The sequence below is a fragment of the Cupressus sempervirens genome, chromosome 11, assembly GCF_028749045.1.
Source record: "Cupressus sempervirens isolate cs-2001-9-10 chromosome 11, ASM2874904v1, whole genome shotgun sequence".
NCBI classification, from domain to species: Eukaryota; Viridiplantae; Streptophyta; class Pinopsida; order Cupressales; family Cupressaceae; genus Cupressus; species Cupressus sempervirens.
This window is the reverse complement of record NC_143128.1, coordinates 484,847,431-484,863,596: the sequence shown is the minus strand read 5'-3', so window position 1 is coordinate 484,863,596 and position 16,166 is coordinate 484,847,431. Positions and strand designations below refer to the sequence as shown.

Here is a 16,166-nt window from a genome sequence, read left to right as displayed (position 1 = left end):
GTACTCAAAACATGAATGCAATTTTGAGTCCCCATCACAACCTTCAAAGAATATTGATATGCTTATTATAGACTATCTACCTTAAAATAGCCAATCTCATATTTAATTGATGTCCTTAGGCCATTAAGATACCTAGCCACTTTCTTAACTTCATCATCCACATGTCCAGATTTTATATCCAACTTGTAGAATTCCTCGGTATATTCCTTCTAACTCGTGTCTTTTTTCTTTGAATTTTTTTTATCTTCATCAATAAAATAACTTGGTATTCTACTGGAAGAAATTTCTTCATCATCTTTTCAAGCATCTTCATCCATCCTTTGGTTTGTAAATAACCCTACCAAAGAGAAGCACGAACTTTGAACTTTGTGACTACTATCTTAACCTTCTTTTTATTAGGAGTACTTTCATATTCAAATTAGTTTTCCATTTTAGAAATCCAATCTAATACTACATCAATTTTAAGTCTTCCATCATAGAAAACAACTTTGATAGTAGGTCTATCATTCACCCTAGAAAAAAAATCTCATAAGCCCTTCTTCATCTTGTTCATCTTCAGGTTTAGGATTAGGATTAGGTGTCATCTCTTCTTCATCACTAAAATATTCAAGATGTACACCTCTTCTCTAGGCTATCTCCACAACTTCAAGCCTGGTTTCAATCTTCCTCAACATATCCATTATAACATTGTCTAATTTCCTCTACCACAAACCATCTTGACAATAGTTCCTACAAGATTGTAACCTTATGCAAGTTACAACCTAGATTTTAGATATGCCACCTTACAACTAATCCACTAAAGTTATCCAAAAATCAATCCTTAAGAAAGAAACCTCACTCTAATACCACCTGACACAAAGGAAGGTACAAGAAGAGACAAACTAAAACATATAGAATAAACTCAACTACAGCCTTCTACCATTGGTAAGAGTAAAACATAGAAACTATACATAAACCACATGAATCCAAAGATAACACAAGGCTAGATGCAACATATTTTAGGTGTGATTATTTTACTTCACATAAAGAACAACCATAACATGCCCAACTATGAGGCCTTTCGAGTTGTGACCTTAAAAAAAAAAGAATTATACAAAATTAGAGCCTTTTCTCGCATCTCCTATATTCTAACCTAAATCTTACTATTTCTATTTGTCCCCACTTTGCTACATCTAACCAAGCTTCTTATATAGCCAGCTAAGCTTGAAGTTGGTTAGTCAAGAATCTAATTACATTATAGGTCCAACCTTGGAAGAGTGAATTAAAACTATAACAAATATAAAAAAGGAATGACACACCCTAAGATGTGGGTTCAAAAGTATGTTATGAGTCAAATCCTAACCATGCAACACACCACATACACATATTAAACTGTGCCAAATGAAATAACATGCCTCACAAAATGAACACCGTAGGAAACACAGACCACAAATAATGACACAAAACTCAAGAAATATAAATGATCAAGGCTTGCACACATAGGATGAGGATCAAGGATAGGTCCTCATCATGATGTTAATTCCATACAACATGAAACCAAAAGCAACAATAACTACTTTATATTCATAGAAGAATGATAGAGGAAAAAGGAAATGTTTTTGGTTAATGCAAGATTTGTTGGATACAATTTTTCAATTGTTTGTTGTCTTTGATATTGCATAAATGTCATATCAGTTATCAAATAGAGTCTACCAAGCTCAATTGGTTAGAAAAGAAAATTACAGAGTCTACCAAGCTTAGTTGGTTAGAAAAGCAAATTATAGAGTCTACCGAGCATTCTTGGAAGTTACTCTATGGAAATAGTTTCTACCGAGCTCACTCGGGTGTCGAAGGATTCTATGGTAGAAGTTAGTTTCTACTGAGCTCACAAGGTTAGCAAAGGAAAGATAGTGTTTACCAAGTTCACTCGATCTCCAAAGGATTTTGCAAAATTCACAGTGTTTACCAAGCAAGGTCGGCCAATGAAAGATTTCATTGTTTTGGGAAATAAAGTTTAATTGTCTCATGTAATGAATGTAGCTGATAGATGTAATGATTATTGATACTTGTAACTTGTAAATGAGTCAACTTGATAATCTAAGTGCTATAAATAAAAGGTCAAGTTTTGAATTCAAATTTATAAATGGATGAATGAATGAGCAAGCATGCAAGTGAGTTAATTGTGTGAAGAGGAAAGTGTGGACGAATTTTGAAGAAGGGTCAGATATCCTTGAGGAGTAGAAAAGGTGTATTTGATCAGAGAGGATCTAGTAAAGCATAATAAAGATCTGTAATAAAAAAGTTTAGTTGCATCTCATTCAAGTCACTTCATTGTTACTTTTTCGTCACTGTAGCAGTGATTCTTAAATCTCTTAATAGAGTTGGTTTAACAAAATTTTTGTAAATCCACTAACAAGGTGGATAGTTCTATTGAATTGTTCTTAAGTCCTTGAGCAAGGCCACTCCTAGTAGGGTGATTAAATCCTCTAATAGGGTCACACCTAATAGTGTGTTTTGTAACATTTAAAAGGGTTGACTCCTAATAGGGTTCACTTTAAAAGAGTGAAAATTAGTAGTGAGTTAATTGGTGGTTTTTCCCATTTTGGGTTTCCACATTAAATCCGGTGTCTGTTGTGTAGATGTTATTTCTTTTATTCATGCATGTTAAATCTTTGTGAATGCTTAAAGATCAGTAATAAGTTAACATACATCTACCAAGTTACAACATTTTTTTTTGTGGCTACCCCCCCCCAATTACTCCATCTATATTTCCAATAATTGGTATCAGAGCTTTTGTTTCTTGCAAGAAAGATTTCAAGGATCTAAGCTAAAGATTAGGATGTCTTACAAGAGGTAAATTCCAAGGCTTATAAATTTTCAACATGGAAAGGTCTCATGAGACTCCATTTGGCTTCTATTGGAGATACAAGATTGAAATATCTTGATGAAGCATATGTAACTCCTTCTGGTACACTATCTATCAATGACATTGTTGAGAAGAAGACTCATAATAGCATGATGATAGACATTGCATCTACCCTAAGCTATGAAGAATTTGATGATGTCAAGGACTACAAAAGTGCCTTTGAAATGTGGAACAAGCTGAAAGATATCTATGGAGGTGATGAAAATGTGAGAAGAGCCAAAGAAAAATGTCTAAGAGGACAATTTGATCAGATGAGGATAAGAGAGGATGAAAACATTGCTAAATATATTGAAAGAGTTAAAGTAGTCATCAGTGCAATCAAGGCTTCTGGAGGAGACATTGAGGAGGAAATAGTTGTAAGTAAAGTTTTTAGAACATTACTTCCCATTTATACAATTAGAGTTTTTGCAATTCAAGAAAGAAGATGTGAAGCAAATCATAAGATAAATTTAGAAGCCATAGTAGGAAGATTGATTGCATTTGAGCTAGATAACTATGACAACTATGTTCTAGCTTCCAAGAACATTGAATGAACATTTGAAGCCAAGATTTCACTCAAAGAAAAGGGCAAGAAGATAAAGGATTCTTAGTCAGAAAGTGAAGAAGAATTAGAATAGAGTTCTGACAATGATCTTGAGGTGGTTGAAGCTCTACTAGCAAGAAAATATTCTAGAGGCAAAGGAAAATACAAAGGTAAGGTTCTTCTAATCTATTTTTCATGTGAGGAAATTGGTCATATTGCTGCTAGGTGCCCAAACAAGCAAAACAAGGATGAGAAGAAAGGTCACAAGTGCAATGGAAAGAAAGATTTCAAATCATTCAAGGACAAAGGTAAGAAAACATGTTTCATGGCTAAGTATTCTAATGGTTTTGATGATGGTGAAGATGAAATTGTTTACATTTCTATGAAAGATGAATCTAATAATGATGAGGAAGATAAAATGGCACTTATCTCTCATGTGAGAAAAAATGATACATGGATCATAGATAGTGGTTTCTGTCATCATATGATTGGTGACAAAACAAAGTTTGAATATTTTAAAGACTATGATGGTGGTAGTGTGAGATTTGATAATAATGAACTTGTTGCATAAAAGGAAGAGGAAGAATCTCACTAACCAAAGAGCTTATATGTGATAATGCCTATTGCGTTGAAGGACTAAAAGACAATCTGTTAAGTGTGGCACATCTAATCAACAATGGATTCAAAGTGGAATTCATGCATGGAAAAGCAAGACTGCTGGATGACAAAGGAAAGTTAATTGGATTAGGCATACAAACAAAAGATAACTTGTTCTATCTTGAACTTGGTGAATGTTCATGCTTTTTTGCTCAAGTTGAAGAAAGTTGGTTATGGTACAAAAGGTTATGTCATGTGAATTTTGATAATCTGGTGAAAATAAGAAAATTTAAGAAAGTAAGGGGCATTCCTAGTATAAAGAAACCTGATGTTGGTCTATGCAAAAATTGTCAGATTGGCAAGATGGGAAAGACTAGCTTTATAAGTAAGAACTATTAGTCTGAAGAAGTTTTAGAAATTATGCATACTAATTTGTGTGGACCTATTGAAATTGAAAGCTATACTGGAGAAATATTTTTTACTCTTTTTGTTGATGATTACTCTAGAATGATGACTGCCATGTATCTGAGAGAGAAATCAGAAGCATTTGAGAAGTTCAAATGGTATTTAGCCAGAGTAGAGAAGTAAATAGGGAAAAGACTGAAATGCTTGAGGTTAGATAGAGGTGGTGAATTCATCTCCCATGAGTTCAATAACTTTTTCATTGAAAGGGGAATTAAAAGATAGGCATTAGCCCCTAAAACTCCCAAGAAAAATGGAATAGCTGAAAGAAGGAATAGATCTATCATGGACTGTGCAAGAACTTTAATGATTGAAAAGAACATTGCTATCAAATACTAGAAGAAAGCTATCAAAACTGCAATTCATACCTTGAACCAAGTACAGCTAAAGAAGGAATCATTCAAAACCCCCTATGAGTTATGGTATGGCTATAAGCCTAATGTAAGTTACCAAAAAGTATTTGGAAGTAAATGTTATATTCTGAAAGAATCTAGAAAAGGTAAATTTGATGTAAAGGGTGATGAAGGAATATTTTTTGGATATTCTTATAAGAGCAAAGCATATAGATGTTTGAATTTTTCTACTCACAAAGTCATAGAAAGTGCACACGTGAAATTTGATGAGTTTGCATAAAGGACTGAAGAAGAAAGCAAAAAGGAACCAAAAGATTACAGGAGATTTGTTTTTAGTGAACTAGATATAGTTCCAGATACATCTGTCAATTAGGAAACTTCCACTCTCAAGTCTTTAGTCACCAAGTTGTAAGAAGTTCAAACCAAACTACAAGAACCCGAGTCACATTTAGATGCTACCGAGCCAATGCCTACCAAGTTTGAAGGACCAGAGCAATAGTCAGATCAGCTAGAACTTGAAGTTGAAATTCAAAATGAAGATAGTGGGACTCAATCAAAAGGCAAGGAACTTGTACTAGCCAAGTATGTTAGGAGACATCATGCACTAGATCAGATTATTGGAGATAGATTTGAAGGTACTATGACAAGAAGTAAGCTGAAAGGTACTTGTTTACTTACTGATTTTGAACCTAGAAATGTCAAAGATGCATTAGAAAATGAAATTTGGATTGAGGCTATGAATGAAGAGATAGAGCAAATAGAAAAGAACATAATATGGAATCTTGTACCTAGGCCTAAAGATAAAAATGTGATTGGAACTAAGTGGGTATTTAGAAATAAATTGAATGAAGATGGTAAGGTATTTTTGAACAAGGATAGATTGGTATGTAAAGGCTACTGTCAAGAAGAAGGAATATACTATGGAGAGACTTTTGCTCCTATTGCAAGATTGGAAGGTGTCAAGACCTTACTTGCATATGTTGCATACAAAGGATTTAAGGTATATCAAATGGATGTCAAATCTACATTTCTCAATGGTATTTTGGATGAAGTCTACATTGAGCAACCTGAAGGTTTTTTTTGGTCCAGACAAGAAGGACTTGGTTTGCAAATTACATAAGGCATTGTATGGTCTGAAACAAGCCCCTAGAGCATGGTATGAAAGATTGCATAACTATCTTATTCAAATTGGTTTTCAAAGAACTAATGATAATAGTAGCTTGTATATCAAGGAAGGACCAAATAACAAGATTGTTTTGGAAAAAAAATTTGTGGGTGGCACTTTATTTATAGGAAATTATGATCTATGCAAAGAATTTTCAGAGCAAATGAATAAGGAATTTGAGATGTCAATGTCTGGTGAGATCAAATTCTTTGTTGGTCTTCAAATTCAGTAGAGTAAGAATGCTATCTACATCACTCAATCTAAATACATCAAGGAGATACTCAAAAAGTTTGGTATGGAAGATTGTAAACTAGTTAGAACTCCTATGTGCATTGGACTAAAGCTTACCAAGGATGATGAATCAAAGGAGGTAGATCAGACATTATATAGATCAATGACTGGAAAGTTGCAATATGTACTTCATACAAGGCCAAATATTGCTCTTGTAGTTGGTATTGTAGCAAGATTTTTAGAAAAACCAAGAGAGAATCACATGATGATAATCAAAAGGATCACGAGATACCTAAAAGGCACTAAAGATTATGGATTATGGTACAAATTTGGAGGTTATCTAGATTTGAAAGTTTTTACTAATGCTGATTGGGTAAGAAACATTGATGATAGAAAGAGTAAAAATGGAGGATTATTCTTTCTTGGAAAGAGGTTGGTTTCTTGGACAAGTAAAAAGAAAAATTGTACATCCCAATCTATAGTAGAAGCAGAGTATGTCGTGGCAGTAGTAAAATGTTCCACTATTGTTTGGTTCAAGTAGTTATTGGAAGGCATGAAGGTGGAGATCAAAGAACCTGTTGTTATGTTTTGTGAAAATAGAAGTGCAATCAACATATCTAAAAATCTAGTGATGCATTCAAAAACCAAGCACATTGCAATAAAGTATCACTTTGTTAGAGAATTGGTGTAGGACAAGGAGATTAGATTGGAATATGTCCATACAAAAGAACAAATTGCTGACATATTCACCAAGCCATTACCTAAGGATGCATTCTTGTATCTAAGAGGTAAGTTAGGAGTCATTCCCCTATCTGAAGCTCACTAAAATGAAGTTGTAGTGATGCATCAACAGGTACTAAGTTGAAGATCATTCAGTTGATGCAACATAGTCATGGGAATATTGCATATGAATTAGTACTTAAGGTACATTGTTATTCATTTGGCTTGTGTTGTCTTTGGCATGTGTTGTCAAAGAGGGAGAGTATACTATCATATATTTCTAAAATTTGAATTTGTTTGTGAAGAGTTTTTTGTTTGGAAAAGAAGCTATGTAATTCCTTCATAGAGTGAGATTACTGTATTTGAGAAGTTTGTGGCATAAAATCTAAGAGGGAGAAATATTCTATCAGAAAAAGACTTGTTGTCAAATTTCATTCTGCTATGACATGTTGTGTTGCCATCAATGCCAAAGAGGGAGATTGTTGGATACAATTGTTCAATTGTGTGTTGTCTTTGATGTTACACAAATGTCATGTTAGTTATCAAAAAAATTCTACCAAGCTCATTTGGTCAGCAAAGAAAACTATAGAGTCTACTAAGCTCAATTGGTTAGCAAAGTGAATTACAGAGTCTACTGAGCATTCCTGGAAGTTACTCTATGGAAACAATTTCTACTGAGCTCACTTAGGCATCGAAGGATTCTATGGTAGAAGTTAGTTTCTACCTAGCTCACAAGGTCAGAAAAGGAAAGACAATGTTTACCAAGTTCACTCGGTCTCCAAAGGATTTTACAAAATTTAGAGTGTTTACCGAGTAGGGTTGGCCAATGAAAGATTTCATTGTTTTGGGAAATATAGTTTAATTGCCTCATATAATGAATGTAGCCGACTGATGTAATAATTATTGATAATTGTAACTTGTAAATGAGCTAACTTGATAATCTGAGTGGTATAAATAAAAGGTCAAGTTGTCAACTCAAATGTATGAATGGATGAATGAATGAGCAAGCATGCAAGTGGGTTAATTGTTTGAAGAGGAAAGTGTGAGAAAATTTTGGAGAAGGATTAGATATCCTTGAGGAGGAGCAAACATGTATTTTATCAAAGAGGATCTAGTGAAGCAAAATAGAGATCTATAATTGCAAAGTTCAGTTTCATCTCATTCAAGTCACTTCATTGTTACTTTTTCATCATTGTAGTAGTGATTCCTAAATCTTTTAACAGAGTTGGTTTAACAACCATTTTGTAAATCCTCTAACAAGGTGGAGAATTCTATTGAATTGTTCTTAAGTCCTCTAGCAAGGCCACTCCTAGCAGGGTGATTAAATCCTCTAACAAGGTCACACCTAATAGTGTGTTTTGTAACCTTTAACAGGGTCGGCTGCTAATAGGGCTCACTTTAGAAGAGTTAAAATTAGTAGCTAGTTACTTGGTGGTTTTCCCATATTGGGTTTCCATGTTAATTTTGGTCTCTTGTGTAGATTTTATTTCTTTTATGCATGCATGTTAAATATTTGTGAATGCTTAAAGATCAGTAATAAGATAACATACATCTACTGAGTTATAGAATTTTTTTGTGTGACTATCGAGTGACATCAGTAACTCAGTTTTTAAGACATCTAAGAGATCTATGGATTTGTTTTTGTGGTAACTGATTCACCCTCCCTCTCAGTTACTCCATCTATATTTCCGACAAGATCGCTCCAAGACCCAAGATGCTCCTACATCAATTTTATTCCTTTCCACAAGACCCATGATGTGGTTCACTGTACAATTTTTTTTTTGGGATAGAGGGTGAGGCTACATATTGGTCTTCCAAAGGGTATTTTTTCAAACTAAGATACTAAGTTTGTTGGGAAATTTTGGAGATCTTTGTGGAAGAAGTTGAAGATAGAGTTGAAGTTTAGTTCTCCACATCATCCAAAAATTGATGAGATAAATAATGTACTGAATAAAAGTATGGCTAATCTACTAAGGTTTTTAGTAGGTAATATGCACAAGGGATGTGATATAATTGTACCACTAAAAGAATCCATGTACAATAATTTAGTAACCATGAGTAGCGGTAGGTCACCATTCCAAATTGTGTATGAGAGTAGTCCAAGGATTTCACTATAATTAGGGAAGATGAAGCAAAGAGACATGACTAGTGCTGAGGTAGAGGATTTTGTTGAACATGTTAGGAACCTACATAAAAAAGTGCATGAACATATCACCAGGATAAACATGTAGTATAATGCTAAGGAAGGTCAAAAGAGGAGGCATAAGGAGTTCCAAGTTGGGTATTAGGTTTTGGTGTACTTGAGAAAATAATGGTTTCCAGTGGGTACCTACAACAAGCTAAAGATGAAGAAAATTTGGTCCCTGCAAGATTTTGAAAAAATAGGATTTAGGAAATGCATATGAGGTGGAGTTACAAGATGGGATCCACATTTATTCTATTTTAAAAGTTGTAGACTTACCATAGTATCATGATGATGGTACAGAGGAGGAACTGATACTTGAGTTGTATTTGATTCCTATCTATGAGGAGGAGATTTAAGAAATCCCAAATAGCTATGTGGGAAGGAGTTTTAGAAACATGCAATATGAGGAGTGTCTTGTGAAGTAGAAACAATAACTTATGAAAGACTCAACTTGGTTATCTAGGGAAAAGGTTGATCGTTTGGGGTTTCCTCAATCAACTGAGAAGTGATAGGCTCACTTTTCAAATTACCCTTGGTGTTTGATGCAGGAGCATCTAGTAATGTAAAGGGCAATTCTGTATCACCCACAAATATGGTTAGAGATAGTTTCTACTTGATGTGTTTTCATTTATGGATACCCATTTGAGTAAAATATAGGTTCCAAATATCATATTTCTATTGTTACTTTTTTGGGTTAGTGTTTTTGTACACCTTGAAATGCATGCAAATGTAGAAAATGAAATTTAAATAAAGACATAATTACAAAGAGTCAGAGGGTATGAATTAGAGGGAATATCTTGACTGAAAATTTAGGTTCTCTAGAAAAAAAAATCATGTCAAAATATTTCACAATTTGAAAGTTATTACACTTTTAAGATGCTTTAGGATCTCCTAAGAATGCTTTAGAGTTCACCTTGAGGCACTAAACATCCATGTAAAATAAAGAATGGGGTCAACAGTGGGAAACTCGTAAGGCTATAGATTTCTTGGAGAGATCTCCATGGATGTAAATAGTTTACCAATCGAAGTCCCAAATCATAAGTTGTGCCTCCCAAAAGTTGGACTACCTTTTCTGGAACTTTCTATTTTTGCATCAAATTCTTATTTGACTTCTAAAAGCTTTATTTTGGCACCAAATTCCAAATTTCAAAATGTAAAATGTATTCCTAAACTTAAACCTTAGACAAGTTACTTAAGGTCCATTCTTGAGGTGTAAAGACAATTATTGGTAGAGTTTGGGAGAAGGTACTGTGAGAAGATTTTTTCTCTAGAATTTGGCAAGATTGTAGCCCATATGGCTTGCAGTTGGGCATGTTATGATTTTAATGCATTTAATAGATTCTTATTATAGATAATATAAGTCTCCCTTTTTGTTGTGTTCATTTTGTATCAAGTTGTTCTCTCATCTTCTCTTCCCAAATTTCCCTTTCTCAAGGAAGACACATTTGACAAATACCTATTTGGTAGTACTTGCAATCCATCAAATGAGATAGAAAGTTGGTAGAGGGTTAATTATTATCATAAAATGAAATAAATTTAAAAATTATATTGATGAATAAGTCAATCCTAAAGTTGATGTTGAGATTAAAATTTGAATAAGTCCAATTGAGGCCTAAAGTGTTGATAACTATATTAGATTTGCTACTAATGTTGAGGCTTGGAAAAATGAGATTTAAGTTTTTTTCCTAGTAATTTTAGAATAAGAAAGTGGAATGAGCTATAATATATAGTATGGCCAAGAAAGTGGAATGAGATATAAGTACATATCATTATCACGATGGTTTCAATGAGCAAAAATAAATCATTTTGACAAAATAGTCTTCCTCATCACTTAAACCATATACGAGGGCTAAGAAAGTAGAATGAGTTATAACATGTCTAGATGTCAAGGTGGTTTTGATGAGGAAAAAAAAAAAGTTTTCACAATACATAGTTTCTAAATCCTATCTATATATAAAGCACTCCAAAATGGGTGTAAAGAGAAAGCAAGAAATAAACATTTTTTATGGAATGCAATGCATCCATGCGATAAAAATATTTCTAGAAGGCATATGTATGCAATTAAGAGCTACCATTTATAACCTAAAAAACTTCATTCAAATAGAGACCTTGCTTAAATTGTGATGCCTAAAATAAAACATGATAATCTCATGCTCTTATTTCCCAAAAAGGTTCTTTGTAGAAAAAGAAATGAGTTTAATTTATCCCATAGGATAATGTAAAGCTCATTAAAAGAAAAATTATAAAGGGAGAAGTTAAAAATTTGACCATTACTATTTTATTTTCAAAAACCAAAAAGTGAGAAATTATTTATTTTCTAATGAAAAATCAACAAAGATAAAAGATGTACATCTTTAATTTTTTATTCCAATATCAACTATTTTGTAATAAAAACTTATATACTTTTCTACAAGTTTTATAGGAATCAATTAGGTTAAATTATCTAATTTTAGTTGTAGAAAATAAATATGGATGCACATAAGAATTAAAAAATAATGATTTAAAGATGTATAATCTCCTTTGTTATTATAAACCAATGTTGTCCTTGTACTTATTGAAATTAATGAACAACATGATCCAAGTCATCTTTTTTTAATGTATATCAGATTTGTGTTAGAATTGTCAATAATTTCTTTTCAAAATAATGTAGGGGATAGTGTGCAAGCACCCTATGCTACACCCTAAATCCTATAGTGTAGATCAAGTTATGATCAATTATTCTCATCATATTATGTAGTTATGGAAGACTATTAGAAATTGTCCCCTCAAATGAACATATTAATATGAAACATTTGCATCATATCTATTAGCATATTATTGCCATGTATAATTTGTTGCATTATAATATAAATTTTATTACATACAATTTAAGTTTTATTAAATGGATCAATTTCTTACACATTTAAAAATCAGAATACTAAGATCATAATTGTAATTAACTAATATGAATCTAATAAAATCAATTTCATTTACTGTACTATTATTAAACAAATATTATATAAATAGAAACAATATACCAATATTCTAATCAACAAACCACTAAATCAAAATTGCTACACAAAATAATGCAACAATTAATAATAACTAGCAATAATGCAATGATTAATAATAACTAGCACTACAAGAAAGACTAATAACCTTTCAATAGATAAGATGGTTTGAAATGATTGTATAAATAATACCAAAGTTTATTGACAATTAGTTTATTTAGTTATAATATAAAGTCTGGTATAACGAGGAAGCATTCAAGCTGTGCTAGCAAATGTTTTGGCAAATAACTTGGGATCTTCTTTCATCAACTTTAGCAGAAATTCTTGAAATACTGCTCGAGCAGAGTCTGTGTCCATTGGAACCGCTGACGAAATAGGCTGCATCTTGAAAAAGGAAATATATGTACTTTTAATCGTAATTTAAATTCTTCAAATTATACATACTTTTAAATGTAATTTAAGTTCTGTCTTAGTTTTTTAATAAAATAAAGATAACCTTTACCTTTGTTTGCACCTTGAACACATCATTCAAGGCTGTAGTGGAAACCATGGCTGCTTTAAGCAATCCCAAAACCTGTCATACTCATGCAAGTGAACATACAAATCTAAGTTGTTAGACTTATGTGAGAAACAATTAAATTTATAAAATTTTCATCACTATTTTTCATCATGTTTCATGGCTCAGAATTTATTCTTAAGTTCAGGAAGAAACAATTAAAAGATTGAGAGTGTATGATAGTGGAAACCATGATTGCTTTAAACAATCTCAAAATCTTTCGTACTCATTCAAGTTAACATACAAATCTAATTTGTTAGACTTATGTGAAGAAATAATTAAATATATTAAATTTTTGTCACTATTCTTCATCATGTTTCATGACCTAGAATTTATTCTTAAATTAAAGAAGAAACAATTAAATGAATCAAAGTTTCAGAGTGTATGATAGATTGACATGCTAGTTTATGAATTCAACTTCATATAATTTATTTTTTCATCAAAGTCTCATCATCATATTCTATATTCCATTATTTAATTAAACACCATTTTCTATACAGAAGGAAAAATGATTCAATGCAAGAAACTCTTGTATCCTATGATGAATTAACTTATTGTTTTATAAATTTGACTTTTAATCAACTTTTTCATGCTCCCTAATTTTTTATTAAAAAATTAGCTAGAAACAATCATTTCCTAAACTAATGACCCATGTCGGGTGAAAGTGTAAATATAAAACGAGCAAAGAAATGGAATAAAACATAAGCAAGGAAGTCAAAATACAAAACACCAGTTCAACAAATCTTGTCTACATCTACACTCAAGAAGCGAATCAATCTATTAATATAATTCATAGTATAACAAAATACATGACATTTGAACTTCATATCCCAACAGAACAAAGGCCCTACTATGACAAACAACTTCATCTCAAAGAACTCAATGAGAAGTGAAAGGAAGTAGTTTCAATTCAAATTAAATTCCCGTGTGTTACTTCTAAACTTTAGTAATTTTAGTTGTTGGTTGAATTCACTAGTCACGAAATCCTATTTAATTTGTTTGTTAGATGTTACTTTTGTTGGATTCGAACTCTTTTTCTAATCAAACTTAATCAAAACAATCAATTTCTACATTAATAAAAAATAAATTAACTAGACAAAATTCAATTCATATAGTCTATATAATTTTATTTAGTTTCAAAACATAAACCTATATTCAATTTATTAAAATCAAAATTACAAACCATAAGTTTCTTGATCCATCATCTAATACATTAACTAGAAACAATAATTTTCAAAATAATGCAAAAGCATTCAATTTCATAACCCCATAAATGTTCCATCATGAAAATAAATCAGATAGAAATAATCTCTTCTTAAACTAAGAAAGACAATCAACTTAAAAACAAAATTCCCCACAATCCACAATAAATTAACTTGCCAATTTTTACAATTTGATGTTACAATCAAATTTTTACAAATATATTACATATTCAAATCAAGCCAAGAACATTTACCTATATATATTAGGTAATCAAATCAAGCCAATGAACAGCATAAACTAATGAACAAATCATACCTCAGCCGCACCAACAGTAACATTCTTCTCTTCCAACTCGGTGGGCTCTTTGACCTGAATCTTATTCCACAGATTAACAATGGTGGCAGTGGAATCAACAGGAAGAACACTCAAATCATCGGTGATCACAAAATTAGCACGCTTCTTGACATAACCCTGAGCAGTCGGGGTCGCAGCAGGTGGCGGGGTCGAGTCCGCGGGGCGATCAACAAAGTAAACCTCGCGGTTAACGTAGTAACCGCAGGGGCACCTGACGGTTCCAGACTGGGGGCTAAGATAGTGCTTGTAACTCGTGGAGCCAGCGTTACTGCAGATATAATATTTGGGGGGCTCGGCGGGCTTAGCGGTGGGAGGAGGAGCGGGGGCTTTAATGTTAAGAACATCATTGGTGTAAATGGCGGAGAATACTTTTTGGCCGAGGAGGACAGATTTGTCGACTTTCATGAGAGAATCTGACAGAGCTTCCACGCTGTTATACAGATTTGTTATGCAGCACGGTTTGGCGGTGTTGTCGCCGCGAAGGGCAAGTTTTGCAATGACTCCCGCTGGAAGAGTGAGAATACTGCAGAGCATATCTACAAACTCTTTTCCTGCTTCTGCGTACATTATGCGCCTGCTCTTCTTGCTCACCATTAATTTTATGGTGAGGGAAGATGTGGGCTTTGTGGGCGTGGCTGGGGCCGCCATGCTCTCTGCTGGGGTTGCTGGGACTTGGGCTGCCATTCTCTCTCTCTTTTTCTTGCTCTTTCTCTCTCTCTCTCTCTCTCTACATGAAATGGAGAAGATGGGCTTATAATGGAGGAAGAAGTGGAATAAATCCTTCTTTTCAGACACGTTGCAAGATCATTTATATTCTGCGTGAAACTTCCGCGCCCATTATTCGGTTTTCCTCGTAAATTGCAAGTTTATGCCGAGTTGCTGGCTGATTCTCGTTTCATTTTCTCTTATTTCCCTCGTTGAATTTTATTCTTTCGCCACTGCAAGAAATTGACCTCCATTACCATTTGTTTCGTCAATCCATACGAGCAAATGGATTTGATTGCCTTAGCTGCTTTCTTTTCTTGGTCAGTTGAGGTTCTATGCTATCACTCAGATTGAAAGTTTTGTTCTGATAGGAGATGACGGAAAGGCTTGTGCATTTTCATATAGACATGATTCTGATATTATTCTTTATATATCTTTTTCCAAAAGCAAAAATTTTGATATATATTTTTAATTAATTTGAACTTCAGTAGATAAGGTAACTCAGAAATATTTCAGAAAGTTTATTCTAATGTAATTTTAAGTGAGAGTTCATATTCTATATCTATCTATTTTATAATCTCAATTCATTGTTGATATCTTTTTCCAAAAGATAATCAATAAATATTTCACTATCTATATTAATATATTCTATTAATTAAATTTTAATATTTTAATTTCACATTAAAGAATAAAATTTTGGACATATAAATTTACAAAAGATATTGGACACAGATTGTCACTACATATGTATGCTTCAAATGTATTATGATTCTTTGTTTGTTCATGTTCTTTAAAGATGCAAAATAAAGAATATTGCAATTTTTTCCACCAATTGTATTACACCTATTAAATTATAATTTTTTTATGTGGGACTACGAGATCACATCTGCTGATGTGTCAATCTACAAATTCAAAAGATGCCATAATTAAATAGTCACTAGATGTGTATGCTTCAAATGTCCGATGATTCTCTTCGTTCTTTTTTTTTTAGGATACAAAATAAAAAAACAACCAAAGAATATTTAATTTTACTTCATAGGAGGGTACCATAACTAACTACATATGGTCCACACATATTCCCAACCTACTAGATTTCTCTATGTTGAGAATACTTCACATGTCATATAATTCCTTATTTGTTCATGTTTTAATAGGATTCCAAATAAAGAACTATATAAAGTAAATAGAAAACCATCAACAAACATCTTAACACTACA

The 16,166-nt window shown here is 32.6% G+C and overlaps 1 protein-coding gene across 2 annotated transcripts; it reads right to left on the bottom strand.

The window, feature by feature from the left end:
* Positions 1-12,286: 12,286 nt before the first annotated feature.
* Positions 12,287-14,973, bottom strand: LOC149530487 (uncharacterized). 2 transcript variants are annotated; one of them, XM_089809329.1, is made up of 3 exons: positions 14,206-14,973; positions 12,634-12,705; positions 12,287-12,515 (listed from the first exon to the last, which is right to left on the bottom strand). In XM_089809329.1, exons 1-3 carry the CDS (start codon positions 14,926-14,928, stop codon positions 12,387-12,389), a joined length of 924 nt encoding a protein of 307 aa, XP_089665455.1. In that variant the 5' UTR covers positions 14,929-14,973; the 3' UTR covers positions 12,287-12,386. The 2 variants fall into 2 exon arrangements, with proteins under 2 accessions (XP_089665455.1, XP_089665457.1); XM_089809331.1 differs by having other exon boundaries at positions 12,287-12,509.
* Positions 14,974-16,166: the final 1,193 nt, after the last annotated feature.